The following is a 17,259-nucleotide window of genomic DNA, read 5'->3' as shown; positions in this document are numbered from 1 at the left end:
TTCCTAAAATCATCATTTTGGTCTTTTCTCCATTCAACTTCAAGTAGGAGTGATTCATCCATTTGGCTACCTCTTCCAAACAAGGAAGGAGGCAAAGAGAGCACTTTTGAGAATGGTTAAGTGCCACTACAAGTTGTGTGTCATCAGCGTAGGTCACTATATGCACCCTGAAAGGCAGCACAATCCCCGCTAGCTGGCTCATATAGATATTAAATAGGGTGGGACTCAGGGATGATCTTTGAGTAACTTTACAGTGGAGGAACACCTATTTTGAAGCAACATCAGTTTCAAAGACCTGGAAGGATCTACCCTCCAAAAAGGATTGCAGCTATGCTAAAGCAACCCTGGTCCCCCCCAAATTTATGAGTCTATGGACCAACATTTTGTGGTTAACTGTGTCAAAGGCTGCACTGAGGTCTAAGGGGATGACAACAGTAGTGCCTCCAGTGTCCAGGATCTTTTTAGACTCTTTAACTTTAGCTAACAGAGCAGTTTATGTTCCTTGAAGTGGTCAAAAGCCAGTCTGTGACAGATGGAGAAGGTTATGGGTCTCCAGGAATACAGACATGTTTTTCCATCATTTTACTGATCCCTAGAAGAAGTGAATTTGGATAATAGTTTCCCAGGAGTTCCAGGTCAAGGCTTTGCTTTTTTAATAATGTCTTCACCATCGCTCTTTTCCATGGAGGGGGAACCACTCCAGTAGAAAGTTAGGTGTTGATCAACTCCATTATAATGGGGGAGACAGTTCTGGACGCTTGCTTCAAAATATTAGGTGGCGCTGTGTCCCTTGGCGTCCCACTGTTCACAAGTGCTGAGATAAGGGAATTACCTCGAGACAATGTTTCCTGCTTTGAGGACTAATATCCAGTGTTTGGCCAACTGCAAGGTGGAATTACACATAAATGGCTTGAATTTTGGTATAGAAAATTTCTGCAAGATTGTTACAATGGAAGCCTGTAGCATCAGAAATAGCTGGGGGTAGAGGGGCCTTGAGCAGTGTTTTTGCGATAAGAAAGCTTTCACATGCAAAATTAGCTGCCAAGGAAATATTTTCTTCATAGTATGCAGCATGGGCCAGTTTAATTTCTGCTTTGTACAATTTAATGGCCTCCCTATATTCAAGTTTCTTATTTAAGGAGAAATCCTTTCTTCAAATTCTTTCGAGTTTCTTGCAGGTTTGTTTCAGCACCCAAAGCTTTGGTGAATACCATGCCATTTTATTGTTCCCAACTTTCATCAGGGTCAATTTCATTGGGAGAACCCGATCTACAGAACTTTCTATCCATTTATTAAAATTTTCCTTAGCAATAATGGAATCTGGGTCAGGGATCGGCTTAGTCTTCTCTAATTCTGAAATCCATTGTTCTGACAGGAGTTAAGGCCAGAGACAGGACACTGTTCTAATCGGTCTAGTAGAAGGCATGGCGCAGTTGGGGGTCCAGAAAAATGGGATAAGGAAATGATCAGACCAAGGTACTGGAATGGGTTCCCCTCATTCTAATTCTTCGGAATTGGAGAAAATAGGATCTAATAGGTAGCCCTACACATGGGTTGGATTGGTAAAACTGATATGCTGCAAGGCCATTAATTATCTCCACTGCGGCCACCTATGTAGTATCATCAAAAAGAAGATTCAAATCCCCCAATAATGTAAAATTAGCAGGGGTGCTGGCTAAATTAGCAGCCATATCGGGCAGAGATTTACAAAATTGACCCAATGACCCAAGAGGATGATAGATTAGAATGCCTGACAGAGAAAGCGTAGCTGCAAAACTGAGAGGTTCTCACAATCTGGTAGAGGACTTCCCGAAATACGACAGGTAAGTTAACTTTTGTAAATGATGGCGATCCTGCCACCTTTACCTAAAATCCGGTCTAACCTCTGACCCAAGTATGACACCTGAGATGTATGGAAACATACCACAACCATATTCTTTCAACATGTATGCATCCTAAGATTCCTAGAGCTGGGTACTAGACCACCCTCACCACCCTCATCGGTTGTTTGAGATTTTCTAAGCATATACACCTGCCAAAGCTAGACCCACATATGTGTTCCCCTTGGTTTTGTGAGTGTGGAAGAACCGGGCATGCATGTGTTTTTAATGTGGTTGAGCTGGCTTCTGTTCAAAGTCAACGCTGGATCTTTTTGCATCGCGATCAGTTTTAATTTAAGCAGGCCATTATGCACATTAACCACGCTCAATGTACATGTCTTGATTTCTCCAACAGCCCTGATTGGTCTAATTGTCAACTCTTTGAGCTAGATGAACAGCAGACCTTTAAGTCAAAGATATAATGTATGGCCATTGGGTCCACCAGTAGGCTTGTGATGGTTACTTTGAACTCAAACAATAGCAGACACCTATGGATCTAAGAATGACATGGTCCAAGCAGAACCAAGCACAAAATGCTGGACCTTTGTGAATTGAGGGCAACACGTCTTAGAATAGCTCTATATTTAGCATTATGGGTTTGAATAACTGGCATAAACAATTTATTATTACCTAATCCCTTAGTGACTAACTGGCTTCTGGTTGGGGCAAAAATACAGAACTCAATACCCCAACAAGAAGCCAGACACTGTTTGGATTTTATCTTTAAAAACATGTCTCCTACTAGCTCCTTGCTCGGCTAGACATACAAGTCTGTGCACAAACAAACAGCCAGATACTGATTAGTTTTGTAAGAAAAAAATCCACTATGTGTTTCTCTTCTTGCTAAGGCACAGAAGAGTGCCTTTGCCCAGTATGGGACAAGATCATAATTGATTTTTTTTATATTGACCACAAAAACATCCAAGTAGACTTCCAACTTCATTTTGGGGCACTGACATGTGTCTATGCCCCAGCAGGTGCAGACCCTGTTAAGATTTTTTTTCTTAGGCTATAAAAATGCAGAGAATCTGTTCCAAAAATGTCCAAGGAGCACAATATTATATACATTTAAAATATCCCATTGCAAAAAAATTAAAATGTGTAACATTTTCACATGCAATGTACTGTTTTAAATATGCAAAAACATGTATATCTAAAATATGTCTCCTATTTAAAAATAAACTTTTCAGCAAAAATTAAAAGTGTAGTTGTTAAAGCCAATATATATGTTGCAATTCTCCCTCCTTTCATTTCCTGACAATATTATTTTTGTAAAAGGTTTTTCTGTGACTATATTTACTAAACATATAATAAAAACAAAAAATTCATTTACTAAATTATCTGTCTTGAAATGCAATTTGATTGGAACTTAAATTGAATTAAATTGTGCAAATATATTGCATTATCACTAAAACAATGGTTTTCGGTGGATTTCTATATACTTTAAAGGCTACACAGTCTTCTTTTTCGGATAGCTAAACCACTAGAATTTATGGTGTGAGTCTACAATGTTTTTTACTGGGTGAATTGCAGGGTTGGGCAAGGTCTCTCAAATTGAGCCATGTAACAAATAACAGCACTGCAAGTTTTCACTGTACCCCCTTCTCCTTCATCAAATCCACTATGCCTCATACTGCAATTGCGCCACCAAAATAATATGCTTCTAAGTCAGGAAGCTACAGTCCTCTTCACTAGCTCCCATTGGATATCAATTGCCCTGCTTATTTGCATCGAAAAATGAACTGCTGAAATAAAGCTTAAAATGTGCAAAAACCTCTCTCTGGGTTTTTGGCCATCATGGCCCTTATTTATGGGTTTTGGTATCTGGCAGTTCAGCAATTCACCTAGCAGTGCTGCCCCACGTCAAAGTGAAAGGTCAGGAATGCATTGTGTCTATCCAATGCGGTGCATTGCTGTCCTTTCTGTCTGCACTAGCGCCGTTTCAGCAGCTAACGGAGGCACCCTTGCACCATGCTTCAGTGGTGCCTGTGTTGTTGACAGGACAGTTTTGTGCAGGAGGGACATTTTCCTGCACAAAAACGATCCTTCAAGGCTTTTTCCTCTTTCTGCAGCACACATAGAAAGAGGAATAAGCAAGAAGAAATAAAATTATTTTTGCTCGTTACACCTCACCTCAGGAGGCGTAAGGTTTTGCCACATCCCCAGGTTTACATGGTTTTGTAAATCAGGGGAAGAGTCAAAATCTATGGGTGTTATGTGTGAACACCTACTGCAACGCCTCCAAAGCACAGAGTAAGGCGACACAGCAATGTGTGCTGTCTTACTCCATATCTATGAGGTCCCTCAAAGCCACGCAAAGTGGCTTTGCGTTGCCTCATAGATATGATTTCAAGGTTTCGCCACCGAAGTGTCACTAAAAGTGACGTTCCGCCAGTGCAAGACCTATAAATATGCCCCCTACATTCATATTAAATGTCAACATTGGGGTAGCACTGTCATCTTTGCTAACTCCAGTCTACCAATACAGAACTCCACCAACTTCCCCACATTGTCTATTACTCTAATAATGATGTCTCTTAGGGGGAATTTTATCAAGGAGGTATTGCCAAATTAATGGCACTTCATCACAGCCAAAGTCGCAATAAATGTATCGCTCCATTCACAAGCTGGTGCTAATAGCTTATATCACCAGTTTACCTGAAATAGCAGCTGCAGAAAACATTGCCACAGAGGACCCCCGCAACTATTGCTAATGAAATGCAGAGTAGGCGTTTCCCGCGCAAAATGCTGTGACAACACTACTCCGCAACATTCTCAATGACCAGCCATATCGGCAATAAGATCCCAAATCATGCGATAAGGGGTGTTAGCAGCAGGAAATTAACACCTGCTGTAAAATCGGACGACAGCCTGCACCAGAAAAAAGGAGCCCAGCCCGGAGCTACACCTGAAGGACAACAGATGCCATGGAGCCACTGATCATGCAGGCCGGACACACAAGAGGACCACAAAACCCACCATCACCACCCCCAGGACCACCCCCACCCCCTTGGACCCCCACCACCTCCACCGGACCAACACTGAGGCAGCGCAGACAAAAACAGCCACCTTCAGAAAATGCACCAACCTCACAAGCCCAACACCAGAGAATGTCATTGCCCACCACAGGCTCAAAGGGACAACCATCCTCTGCATACTGACCACCTTTGCCCGCAGGCTGATGGTACCAACACAGTGGACAACCAGCATCCCAACTCAGACAAAGCTGCTGGCCGTGCTGCACTTGTTGGCCCCTGGTACCTTCCAACCAACAACTGCCCGAGTCGGAGGAGTCTCACAGCCAGCCCAATCCAAGTTCCTCACGACGGTCGTGGATGACATCATCAGCTTGGTACCCCACTATTTATACTCCCCCCACACTGCGCAGGAACAGCTGGAGACCAAGCAAAGTGTCTACGCGATAGCTGGCTTCCCACACATGTTGGGGCAATTGACTACAGACATATCCTACTTGTTCCCCCTGACAACACTTCACACAACAACTGCCACAGAAAGGACACATATTCCATCAATGTGCAATAGTGGACCACCTGGGAATCTCCACCAACGTCAACACCAACCACCCAGGGGGTGTGCATGATTCCTACATCTTCCGACAGTCCATCATCAACCAGTGCTACCAGGATGGCACCTACAGAAATGCACTACTCATTGGCAAGTACCAAATGAACACACCACACAGCTCAACTCCACAATCATGCAACTCAGAACACTGGGAATGCACATGTTACAAACTCACAAACAACATGCTAAGCAACATACCCACCCACCAGACACGGCAGCACAACTTACTGTGGAAACCTGGGCCAGCCATGCACATAAGCCATCAACGGCATGGCACCTAAGCCACACGATAGCAGGTTGTGGGAAGTGGTGGGGATCAAGCATGTGCGAAGGAGGCAAGTGACCAATGAATGAGAATGTACACAATACCAAGTGTGGCGTGGATGAGATGGCCAGACTGCAGTATGCAGTTCACACAAATATCCATGTCGACATACACCGCTGGTGTTTAGAGTGTAGTGGACAGTGGACGCAACCAAGTCACCCCAGCTAGTGGGGAAGCTTGCGGAACTGTAGCTTGTCTCCCCCTGTAAGCGTGAACGGAGTGGAGTGGGCCGTCGTACGCAGGTCCAGCTTGGGTGTGTGAATGATAATTGTGTCCCTCTGGGCGTTGTTCAGTACTGGAAACAGGCAAATGCATGTGTCTCTGTTGCAGTGTGGGTCTCCTTTGTGGGGTGTAAGTGGTCCCTGAAGGGAATTAGTCACCCATGTATGTGTGGGTTGCCTGGGATGTCCATGAGCTGTTGTAGGGCATCAGTATCGAAGGTGTGGTGGTCCTCTTTAGAATCACTGATGAGTTGTCTGCTCTGCTCTGCTGGAGGTGTTGTTTGTCCCTCTGCAATGTGAAGGGGAGATGCATGTTGACATTGTGTTGACATGTATGTTGGTGCATTGTTCTTGTTTACATGCAGACTGTATGACAACGTACATTGTGACTGTTTAGGAGGGGCTGGATTTTGAATCAGGACAGTGAACATTTGGACTACATGATGGATGTGAGGTTGTAAGCATACATTTCCATCTTACAGTTTCCTGCTCTGTTAGATATAATTGGGCTGTTCCTGCGCATGTTTCCTCTGTTCGGCAGAGTCGGTGTTGCACATTTTACCACATTGTCATCAATGTGGATGGGCTGTTATTGCTATGTGTGTGTGCTGAAGTGTGCCACAGGGATTAGGGACATGATCCAGGGTCATTGTGGGTGTGCAGTGTGCTACACATCATTGTGCATGTGTGCCATTGTGCCCATCTCCCCCGGCCCCCCAGTCCCTGGTCATTACTCACCCTGTTGATGTTGTGTCAGGTCCTCTCGAGCTGTGTCCGGACTCACAACTCCTTGCACCGTCTCCACACTGATGACTGTGGTCTCCGTTCCCTCCAGCTCCTCCTGTGGCGCTGGACTCCCAACTCCTGTCACCGTTGCTGCTTTCCTGTTGGCAGCAGGTTTGTGCTAGGTTTTGCTTTTCACATCATGCCAGCGCCTCTTCTCCTCCTCCATGGACCTCCTTGACACTCCAACTGCATTCACGTTAGTCTAATTGTGGGTCAGTTGATGGTAGTATTCTGTCACCTCCTTGACGCTGATCTGGTTTTCCTGCGTACTGCACCCCGTCTTCCTCTCCCTCTTCTTGTTGGCCTTCCCTGACCTAGTGATTTGCTGGTTGTCTGTGGGGCTTGTGGGGTTTGCGTTGACCTCTGCACTCGGTCCCGGTGCATCCATGGTGCTACGCAGTTTGAATTGTTTTTGGTGTGTTCTTTTAGTTGCTTTTAGTGTGCATTTTCCTGCATGACCTGTGGATTTGCCGGCCTGTCGCTGTTTTTTGCTGCTTTTTGTAACGCAATTGGCCTCATAGCAACTTTTTTTGTATTCGTGTTTCACAGTTTTGCGGTGTCGCTTTGACATTATTGCGGACATTTGACGTGTTGCCGTGGGCCTATCACATAGTACCTCCGTGTTGTGAATACTTAGCTAACACAGCGTTATTTTCCGCAATATGAAGAGTTGCGTTAAGCTCATTTTGCGGTAATTATACCACATTCTTGAGAATATCCCCCTTAGTTTTTTTTTATTTTTTATCATTCTCTCCAGGTAGTAGAATGTACAGAGCAACAAAGAACACTGCTTCCTCAGTCCAGTTTTATACTCCCAAAGGAAAAAGAAATTTGCGAATCCTTATTTTGCGATTGAATTTAAGGATCGCACATTTTGCGATTCCTTAAATGCAATGTAAGAAGCACTAAAAAAGTGTATCGGGGGTCAGTGGAAGGTCATGGGGCCATGTGCGGCACCAAGCAGAAACAGGCAAGGTGGCAGAAATAAATGCTAGTGCCTCCTTCTGAACACAATCCTATAATCCTACCCACATCCTCGTATGTGTGCTATGCCCCCACCTGTGGGTGTTGCAGTACCGGCTGCGGCACTGTGTGCCACTGACACATCGCCTTGTGAAAGCAATGCTATGATGAGGATCTGCAGGGCATGGTAGATCCCAGCTACATTTCGCTGATGTGCAGTGGTGGCTACCATCCTTTCCGCCTCCATCCACACCATGTCCTCCATGAACCTCCACATGTGTGCCAGCTCACGGCTGGGATCACTGGAGCCAGTCTGAGTGTACAGGTGTTCTTCTCTCCATGTCATGGCTCCAGCGATGTCAGTCAAGGCTCGTTGGAGACCATGAACTGGGCCATGGGTGTCTGTTAGGGACTGGAGCTGGTCCCTGAAGGGACCTAGACATCCATGGATGGCGTCCAGTGTGGTACCTACTCAGCCATCTCCCTCTGGCCCCCCAGCACACGGCGTTGGAAGGCCATGGTTTGTTCCTGGGGGTCTAGGGAGACTGCTGGGGCTGTGGGGGCCTCTGTATGGGTGGTTTGGGTAGTGGGTGGGGTCTCCTCAATGCAGATTGGCTGCCCTGATCCTGGAGGTGGGTTGCGGATGATGTCAATAATGTGTTGGAGGGCTTGGGTGTCGATGCTGGGGGTGTCCTCCTCATCAACAGTGAAAAATGTCTGAGACTGCTGTGCAGTCGGTGTTGACTATGCCTCTGCAATGTGAAGGGGAGATGGTGTATTACAATGTATCCACATTTATGTAGCCGCATGGTACATGTTGACATTCAGACAGCATGGCCATGACCCAAAGTTATTGTGGGTGTGCACTGTGCTCTGCTTGATTGTGTATGTGTGCCATTGTGGTCCTCTCCACCCGTCCCCCCAGTGCCTGGTGGTCACTCACCCTGTTGCGGTTGTGTTGTGTCCTGTCAAGCAGTGTCCATTCCCTCAACTCCCGGCCAGAGTCTCCACACTGATGACTGTTGATACTAGCTCCTCCATGTCATCCAGCATGAGCTGTGGCGCTGGGCTCCCATCTCCAGGCTGCATTGCTGCCTTCTGGTTGGCTGCGAGTTTCTCCTTGGTCTTGCGCTTGATGTCAATTGGCCAAGTCCATTGACATTTTGTGCTCTCCGACGGCATTCACCTTGTCCACGATTTCCCGCATATCCCATTTTTGGTGCCTAATGACACGTTGGAGGTGACGAACAGTTGTTGATGGTGTTCCATCACCTCAGTTATCAGGATCCTTTTTTTCTGTGGACTGAACTTCGTCTTCCTCTTCTTCCTGTCCTTTCCCTTCCATGTCCCCAAGTTCCCAGGCTGGTCGTCCGGGGTGCTTGTAGGGCTGTGCTCGTCCTCTGCGCCTGCTCCGGCTGTCTCCATGGTGCTTGGGTGTTGATCGGTTTATGTTTGGGTGTTTTTCTACTTTTATATTGATTTTTCCCACCTGCCATGTGTGTATTGTATGCCTGGCGCTGCTTATCGCTGATTTCCTCATCGCGTTGAGGTTTGTGTTTTTATCTCCGTCGAGGTGGTTGTATCACAGACATTGGCCGCGGTTTCGGCAGACTATCGCATGGTACCGCCTTGTTGTGATTTCCACGTTGGCACAGTTATTTTCCTGCAATAGGCTGAGATGTGTAAAGTTGCATTAGCATTTTTTGGTGATGTTTAGCACACGTTCTTGTGAATATACCCCTAAGTGTCTTCCTGCTTTCTATTTTCTACTTCCCCCCTGCTGCAATTCTCCCTGCGTCAGTCTCTCCTCGCATTACAACACATTGCCACGCTCCATCAGGCACTTATACAAATTCATGCAAACAATCAATGAAGCTTATATTAGTATTGCACATGATGTACCTGTTCAGAATGTGTGTGAGAAAGCACGCACTGGTGCTGCCGATGCTGCGAAGGTTTTCTATCTGTATGGGAAACTGACTCTGCTGATGCACATGCTATTTCTGTTATGTTTGTAAGGAAGTATGCACAGCAGCTGCTGTGTTTACCTTTTCTTCATGTGTGAAGGTAACTTGCACAACTGTTGCTACCTTACATGAACATATTATTAGTGTTAGGAAAGCTTATTCAGCAGCTTACCATGCTGTACAATTGTTGTTTGTTTACTAATGGATGGTAAAAACCTTTTTCCAAAAGTAACTAAAATGACTAGTATTTCCAGTTACCATGTCCTTCATTCTCATAGGTGTGGTCTGCAACTATGAATAGGCATTGAAGTGTATTATTTATTCGGCATTAGAACCATAAACTTTTCATTATTATCCAAGGAGACCACTGCCCTCTCTTAAACCATTTTTTAAAATAAATGTAACCTTTTTCTTAAATGCTGACACTTTTCCTTTAAGAAAAATAGGCGGCATTTAATTTTAAAAAGCCTTTTATTTAAATGTGATCAAAGGCATATTGATCTGCTGACCCCAGCAGGCAAACCTTCCTGAGATGTCATGCAATTAGAGTGAGTCGCAATTTGCGACTTACTTCGTGACTAGTATTGAGGCAGGTTGGATTACGACCCACTCCAAAGGGTAATTTTGTGAACCAACGTATTAGTACATAGGTTAGTTTGCAAAATCTCATTTGATTTGCCAAAAGTTGGTGCATAATTTTGTGACCACTTTTTGCAAATTAAATTTTCGCATATCTTGCCCCATGTTTATAAATTGAAATTCTTCAGAATTTTTTATTACACAGCTGGTGTACTCAAGCAGTAGGAGGACTGCATGGCAGTACACTTCAAATTTAAATTCCACAAGCACAAACAGAAGAGCATGAAGAGCTGAATTTGTATAGTGCTTCACTTCTTGTGGACTTTGGGGTAAGCCCTCCTGAAGAGATCTTGCAAGCACAAAAGTCACATACTTAAGATTGATTATATTCACAGTGGTCGTGCCATTAGGATGACAGGAAGTATAACAATTTTCACTTACTCCATTGCGTAGGTGCTCAGAGGCGATACATTCATCACATAAGTGAGGATTAATAGTGAGAACTTCAGTAAAACTCTTCCATCTACATTATGCTCTTGAGTGCCCCTTGTGTATTGCTACTGTTTGGAAAAAAACGTAATTTGAACAATTGTAAACTATGGTGATTACTACACAATTAAATGGTCTGGTCCTGGTGAGTCATTTTGTGCAACTTTGTTAACACATGTCATTGATGAACCTAATTTGTAGTATCCTTCTTTTAAGTTCTAGTTTCTATCATCATCTTTTTGTATTAACCCAATATGCCTTTTTTATTCTTTGAATTCAAGTTTTGTGTATTTATAGCATTGATTTTTATAATAATAGTAGCAGCAATACTAATAATAATACAAGCTAGTTTAACTTCATATATTGGGCGTTGACATTTTCTAATATGTTATTTAATTCAGTGTGTTTTAGTTTACAATTGAATGCACTGTTTTTCTTTTTAGATAACAGCCAATATTGAAACCACAAGTAAACCAGCAGACGTACAGGTAACTCTATTAAATAAATACATTTGCTCACCGAATTTATACTTGGTAATAGAGTACGTTATTGATAAGAGTGTGGACAAAGGTGATAACTATATGAGTATGTATATGTCCAAGTTTAAATCTCTGCTAACGAATATCGATGTAGCAAACATGTTGTACTTGCTGGTCTTTATTGTTTTACTTGACAGTATTTTAGTCTCTTTATTCACATCTGATATATGTATTATTTTAAAAGTAGGAGGTGTACATGTTCAATACCATCTAGTCATGATGATAACAATAACAATTATAATAGCAACCATAATACAGGATAGTTTATCTTCATATTTTGAACATTGATATTTTCTATAAAAATATCCTTTAATATAGATCTTCATGTAACTTCAAAAATGAACAACTGAATATGATTCAATACATGTTTTACTTTTCAGGCAACGCTCCTTTTTGGAACTTCAGATTCAATGGTTCAGTCGCAGGTCAGATTCTTAATCATATATATTTAAATACTGTGCCGCATTCACAAAACAGTTTACATGTGCAAGTTTGAATTACATGTACAAAAAAGTCTCTTTATGAGTACAAAAATATATGTGTAATAAACAAATATTAGTTTTACTGTTGTAAAAGCATTTACTTACATCGATGTTTCCATGTAAGTAAATTTCCTGGTAGATGGGGGTTCAGGCACAGCAGTGTGGGAACGCTTTGGAAGTTTACGAACACTTGCAAATGTACACTTTTGTTAGTATTCAAAACCATTTTCTGGGTCCTTCACATTCTTAAAATGGTTGGAGATTTACTCCTGCTAAGGGCAGGAGTTAATTCCCTTTCCAGGGCAGTAGCGGAAATGGAAATCTCAAATGGTTTTCCAGGATGATCCCTGGAAAGCTGGGGCTGGTTAACGTTCCCAGGAACATCCTGGAAAACGTTTTGTGAATTCCAAACTGTTGGTAATGATCACGCACATGGGATAAATTTTCAAAACTACTTTATTCGGGTTTTTTTTCCGTACAAAAACCATAAAAGTTCATAAGACGCAATATATTTCAAGCTTTGAATTAAAAAAGCAATAAAAAAAGTTAAAATATACGGTAGATAAAACAAATGTTTCATAACCTTAAAATCCATCTATCACATGTTAAAAAGAACGTCTTTCAAAGATTTACTTATACAATTCTATGTGTCCAAACATTTTCTATACTTCATTGAGCTTTTTAGGAAACCAATTACATGGGGTATACATTCGGATTTTAACAGTTGTAAATACAGTAGGGCAGGGCGAGCTTGTACAAATTGCAATCTTTTTAAAATAGGTTTAAGATAAATTCATAGTATTTACAAAAAAACATAAAGTGCAGCAAATCCTGTGGAGACAAATTGTCGCAGCCACAGGGTGCTAACACTGTCCCTCTGTGGCACCCCTTAGGAACTGCTATTAAAAAGTGAAACAAATTAAACCTAAACCTAGTTAATAAAAAGCGCTCATGAGCTGTTAGTGGCCAGAGTAAGTATGGTTAGGTATGGTTAGGTATGGTGAGGTTTTGAGCATCATATGGAGGTGCACATTGGGCTTCAACAGGTCCTTTTCCTGCCTGTCCATTAATTGTCGTGTAATGAAGGACTGTTTTATGTATGCTACATCATTTCTGGCAATTCCTTCCGGGTTTAAAAACAAGTTCAAGCGACCTTCCTTCCCAAAACTAGTTTTAGATATTTCATCCAGGGAATCTTCATCATACAATCTAGGCTCACTGTCTCTTTTAAGAGACTGTGGGTTAAACCAAGCCATTTATTGAGCCAGCATTGTAGCCAAAAAATAAGAGGGCGCATGGACAGGGTGTCATTAATGAATGGCATACCAGTCTCTTCATGCACAGACATATTCGGTGTTCCCTGTGGGACACAAAGGAGCTGTTTTAAAAATGTGTTTCCAACCACCTGGAGGCCCTCTAGGTTACAGTATCCCCATAGTTTGCTTCCATAGCTGGCTATCGAGACACTCTTTGCACGATAAACCTTCAGCATAGCCCCCACTGGTCTGTTGCCCATTCTCTCAGCGAAATCAAAGAGCGCTGCGTTTGCCCTTATAACCTCCCCTCTTTTTTTATTTAAGAGAGAGGCCCAGTTCAGCTGATGGTTCAAATGGACACCAAGATAGGAAAAAGTGGTACACAGAGACACCCTGGTGCCATTTACCATGAAAGGGTACTGTTTTTTTACTCCTTTCCCCACCTGCATCACGTAAGATTTTGTATTATTTATGGATAGGTCACGACTATCCATAACCCCATAAAATGCGTAGAGTAAAGATTGTAGCCCTTTCGGGGTGCGGCCTATAAGGACGGCATTGTCCGCATATAGCAGGACGGGCAGTCCCCGACGGCCCACAAAGGGGTAGTCTGCCCCTGTGTCAACCAAAGTACCTTCAACGTCATTTATATAAATATTAAAACGAAAGGGGGCCAGAATACACCCCTGCCTGACCCCTCGACTAGTTTTAAAATTTCTTGTTATCTTGTGATCCATGGAATATCTTACGTTTACCTTTGTGTCTCTGTGTAGATCTTTTGAAATATTTACTAGCTGTTGTTCTACCCCCATGGCCTCCATGGATTGCCACAGCCTTCCCCAGTTGACACAGTCAAAAGCAGAGGAGAGGTCCATGAAGGCCATGTAGATAGTGCCAGGGCGTGAGAGGGTGTAATTGCCCAAAATCAGGTAAAGGTTTAGGCATTGCGCCAAGGTTGAATGCCCTTCGCGGAACCCGTACTGAATATCGGAAATTATCGCTTTCTCCTCCGCCCAGGTAGTTAGCCTCTTTAGTATAACACCCCCTAAAACTTTTACAATAGAATCAATTAGGGAAATTGGTCCGTAATTTAATGTACTATTGCGGTCTCCCTTCTTGAATATGGGTACAATAGTCGATAATCCCCAGGATGACGGACATCCCTTAGCCGCTGCGGCATTTCCCACTGCTGTCGAAATTGGGGCCCAAAATGGGGTGCAGGATTTAAATAAATCAGGGGGGATTCCATCTGGACCGGGGGCCTTCTTGTTTGAGAGGTTGTTAATTTCCTCCGTCAATTCCACGACTGTAAACACATGGGGGCCAACCCCAGCTCCTCTGTTGGTTGGACTGAACATGTAGCACTATCCTTGAAAATATTGGCAAAATGGGACATCCAATCTTCCTCCGTGATATTTGACCCCACATCTTTAGCCCCAGACGTTAAAAAGGTTGATCGGTTAATTGTAGACCAAAATCTTGAGCAGCTTCCTAAGGTCACAGGATCTAAGAGCTCCTTCCAGAGCTCGTTTTTCAACTCCTTTTTCCTTTTTGCCGGCACACTTTTATAGATTAATCGCTGGGTACGAATCAAAGATCGGTCCCGGGGAATTATTTTAAGGGCCTTCTTCAGGTCTCTAGCTGCTTTAGAGCATTTGTGGCAGAACCATTTAGGATCGCCAGATGGATTTTTCCCCCCGGGGCCTGTAGCATCTTTCCTACATGAAGGGCTATGTTTTCAAAAGCTTTTAGAACCCCTTCACCTAAGGGTTCTATGATAGTGCGGGTTGCGAAATCAGCAGCGCAATCTGTTTTGAGTCTATCATGGAAGTCAGGCGGAGTAACCTGATTCCATTTAATGCGTCGCCCTCCATTTACAGCCTGCATCCTATTTCCGCCTGCAACTTTATCCTTTAATTTCATTAGATTCCCTCCTAGCAGCACACAGACAGGATTGTGGTCACTGTGTGCACTCGGTAATATACAGAAGGCCAAAAGAAGACTCAAAATAGATCTAGAAACTAGAATAAAATCTATGAAAGTCCCAGCGCTTCTGCCCTTAAATGTAGGTTCCTTCTGTGTAGATAGTGGTGGTGCAGTACTCATGGTAAATAAAAGATCTTGCTCATCTAGCATACGGTTCAGCACATTTCCTTGTTTTGTGTGTTCGAAATGTAGGCCCGTTATCAAATGGCAACCAGTGGTCACTAGGGTGGTTAACATAGGATCGCCGCAGGATGTACGTAGAAGTCACCTGCAAGTAGCAGGTTCCTTCTTGTTTTTCCTCAGCACTGGGTGATAAAGTTATTGAGTTCTGTAATCCTACATCCCTCGCCCTGGTTACTTGCATTAAAATAATTTATCACACACAGGCTGCTGTCTTTTTTCCCCAGGATAATGGCCTGAATGTTTCTGTGGACTGAGGTAATTACCCTTATGCTGCATCTTAATGCCAGGGAGGTAAAGATAGCTAAACCTCCCGAGGCACGGCCACTATTTGAGCTTGTTGCTGGAACGCAAAATAGTTTATAACCCTCCAATGAGATATTACTACATTTGGTAGCCCATGTCTCTTGGAGACAGATGATAGAGTGTTTGCTTACAAACTGCACCCACAGGGGGTCTGACACCTTTCCTGCTAACCCCGCAACATTCCAAGAGACAACATAAAAAGCGGAGTCATCTTCTATGGTCAACCGGACACGTTTTATGGATGAATCAATTTGGGTTATTCCAAAGTGGCTAACCTCACAAAATCCTTCATCTACTGAAGGTGCGGTGTTGTTAGAAATAGCTACAACAGGGTTATTAGAGCTGTTTGCCAAACTAACCCTGGTTAGAGGATGTACAGGCAAGATGTTAGAGCCGTCCTGGGGGGGATAGCTAGACGGGTTGCCAGCCAGTCAGTCGCAATCATTAAGGCCCGAAAGGACATTGAATCTATTTGTGACTTCTACATCCAGAAAATCTCCTAGTCCGCATCTCATCTGGGCTCCATTGGAACTCAAAGTTATTATATTCAACCCTCCTGGTCCCCTGTTATAAGGTGGTTTGTTATCCTGTTCCTGTGGTTTTGGGTACTGAAAGCTCCTGTTGGGACAATATTTCTATACCCTGTCCCCCCAACAAGGTACTTCCCTCTACATCCCGGAGTATCCTATCTACTGGAATCAGGCTGTTAAAATGTATGACTATACAGTCACCTTCTCTGGATTTCCTAGAGTGTCCCAACCAGGCAACTCAATGGGCCATTATTATGTTGGGTGCTACCATGTGGGCACCTGCGGTGTTTCGAGAAAGCCAGTATGTGACCTTGTTTTTAAGTTGGGAGAAGTCCTCTCTTTCTCCTTGCGGAGAGGGGGAACGTTTCCCAAAACTATCACTAGTGGGGTGCTTTGAGGAGGTAGATCCAAAATAGTTTGATTACCCACACCTTGGGCTGGTTTATTGGGCTGTGTAGGACCGGTCGTCAGTGAGGCTGATTGTGTGCCCTCTTCCTGATGTGTCTGATGAGCCCCCACAGAACTCTGACTTCCCTCCTTGCCCAAAGGTCTATCCTTTTTATCCAGTAAACTGTTATCCTTGTTGGTCAGAATCCCTTTTACTATTGACAATACAGGTTGATGTGAAATAGATGCGGGGGTTTATTATTATCTAGCCGTTTACTTGTGTATATAGTTAGTCCTTCGCCTTCGTGTTGTCTGTTAGATAGTGTAGCAGTTTGGTATTATCTAAGGTGGCCTGTTGAAGTTTACCTAGATTTTCATTAATTATTTTCAATCTCTCAATGAGGGGAAGTATTAGGGACTTGACAATCTGTTCCACCTGCCCTATCGGCACACCATCTCCCTGTACAGATGTTGTTGATCTTTTCATCGGCTGAAAATCGCCGTTTTTTTAACAGATGCGGGATACTCTTGTTCTGTACGGGAGTATCAGCCTGTTTATGGTTTTGTATACCCAAAGATTTAGCCCCTTTATTCACTAATTTGGGGATCCTAGCCCGTGTACCTTTCTGTCCTCCCCACCTCGCTTTCTTTTTCCTGTAGATATATTACTTGTAAATGTCGGTTCAACTATAAAACAAGCGGGATTATTCTTGGGAGGTATATCGCAAAACCCATTTTCCCCATGAATAGAGCTACCAATCTGTGTATTCTGTGTGCTGTTCCCCAGGGAAATGTTGC

At 43.4% G+C, this 17,259-nt stretch overlaps 1 protein-coding gene across 2 annotated transcripts in view; it reads left to right on the top strand.

Moving 5' to 3' along the window:
• The window catches only part of LOC147711656 (uncharacterized), a 523,516-nt gene that overhangs the window by 226,889 nt on the left and 279,368 nt on the right, over nucleotides 1-17,259 (top strand). For both annotated transcript variants that reach the window (XM_086920221.1, XM_086920220.1), the window contains exons 3-4: nucleotides 11,239-11,283; nucleotides 11,715-11,759. In XM_086920221.1, the coding sequence (XP_086776347.1) occupies nucleotides 11,239-11,283; nucleotides 11,715-11,759 (90 nt within the window). The remainder of the gene's footprint in view (nucleotides 1-11,238; nucleotides 11,284-11,714; nucleotides 11,760-17,259) is intronic.

The sequence above is a fragment of the Lissotriton vulgaris genome, chromosome 5, assembly GCF_964263255.1.
Source record: "Lissotriton vulgaris chromosome 5, aLisVul1.2, whole genome shotgun sequence".
Taxonomy (NCBI): Eukaryota; Metazoa; Chordata; class Amphibia; order Caudata; family Salamandridae; genus Lissotriton; species Lissotriton vulgaris.
The sequence above is the reverse complement of the archived record's forward strand: the minus strand, read 5'-3'. Positions and strand labels throughout refer to the sequence as shown.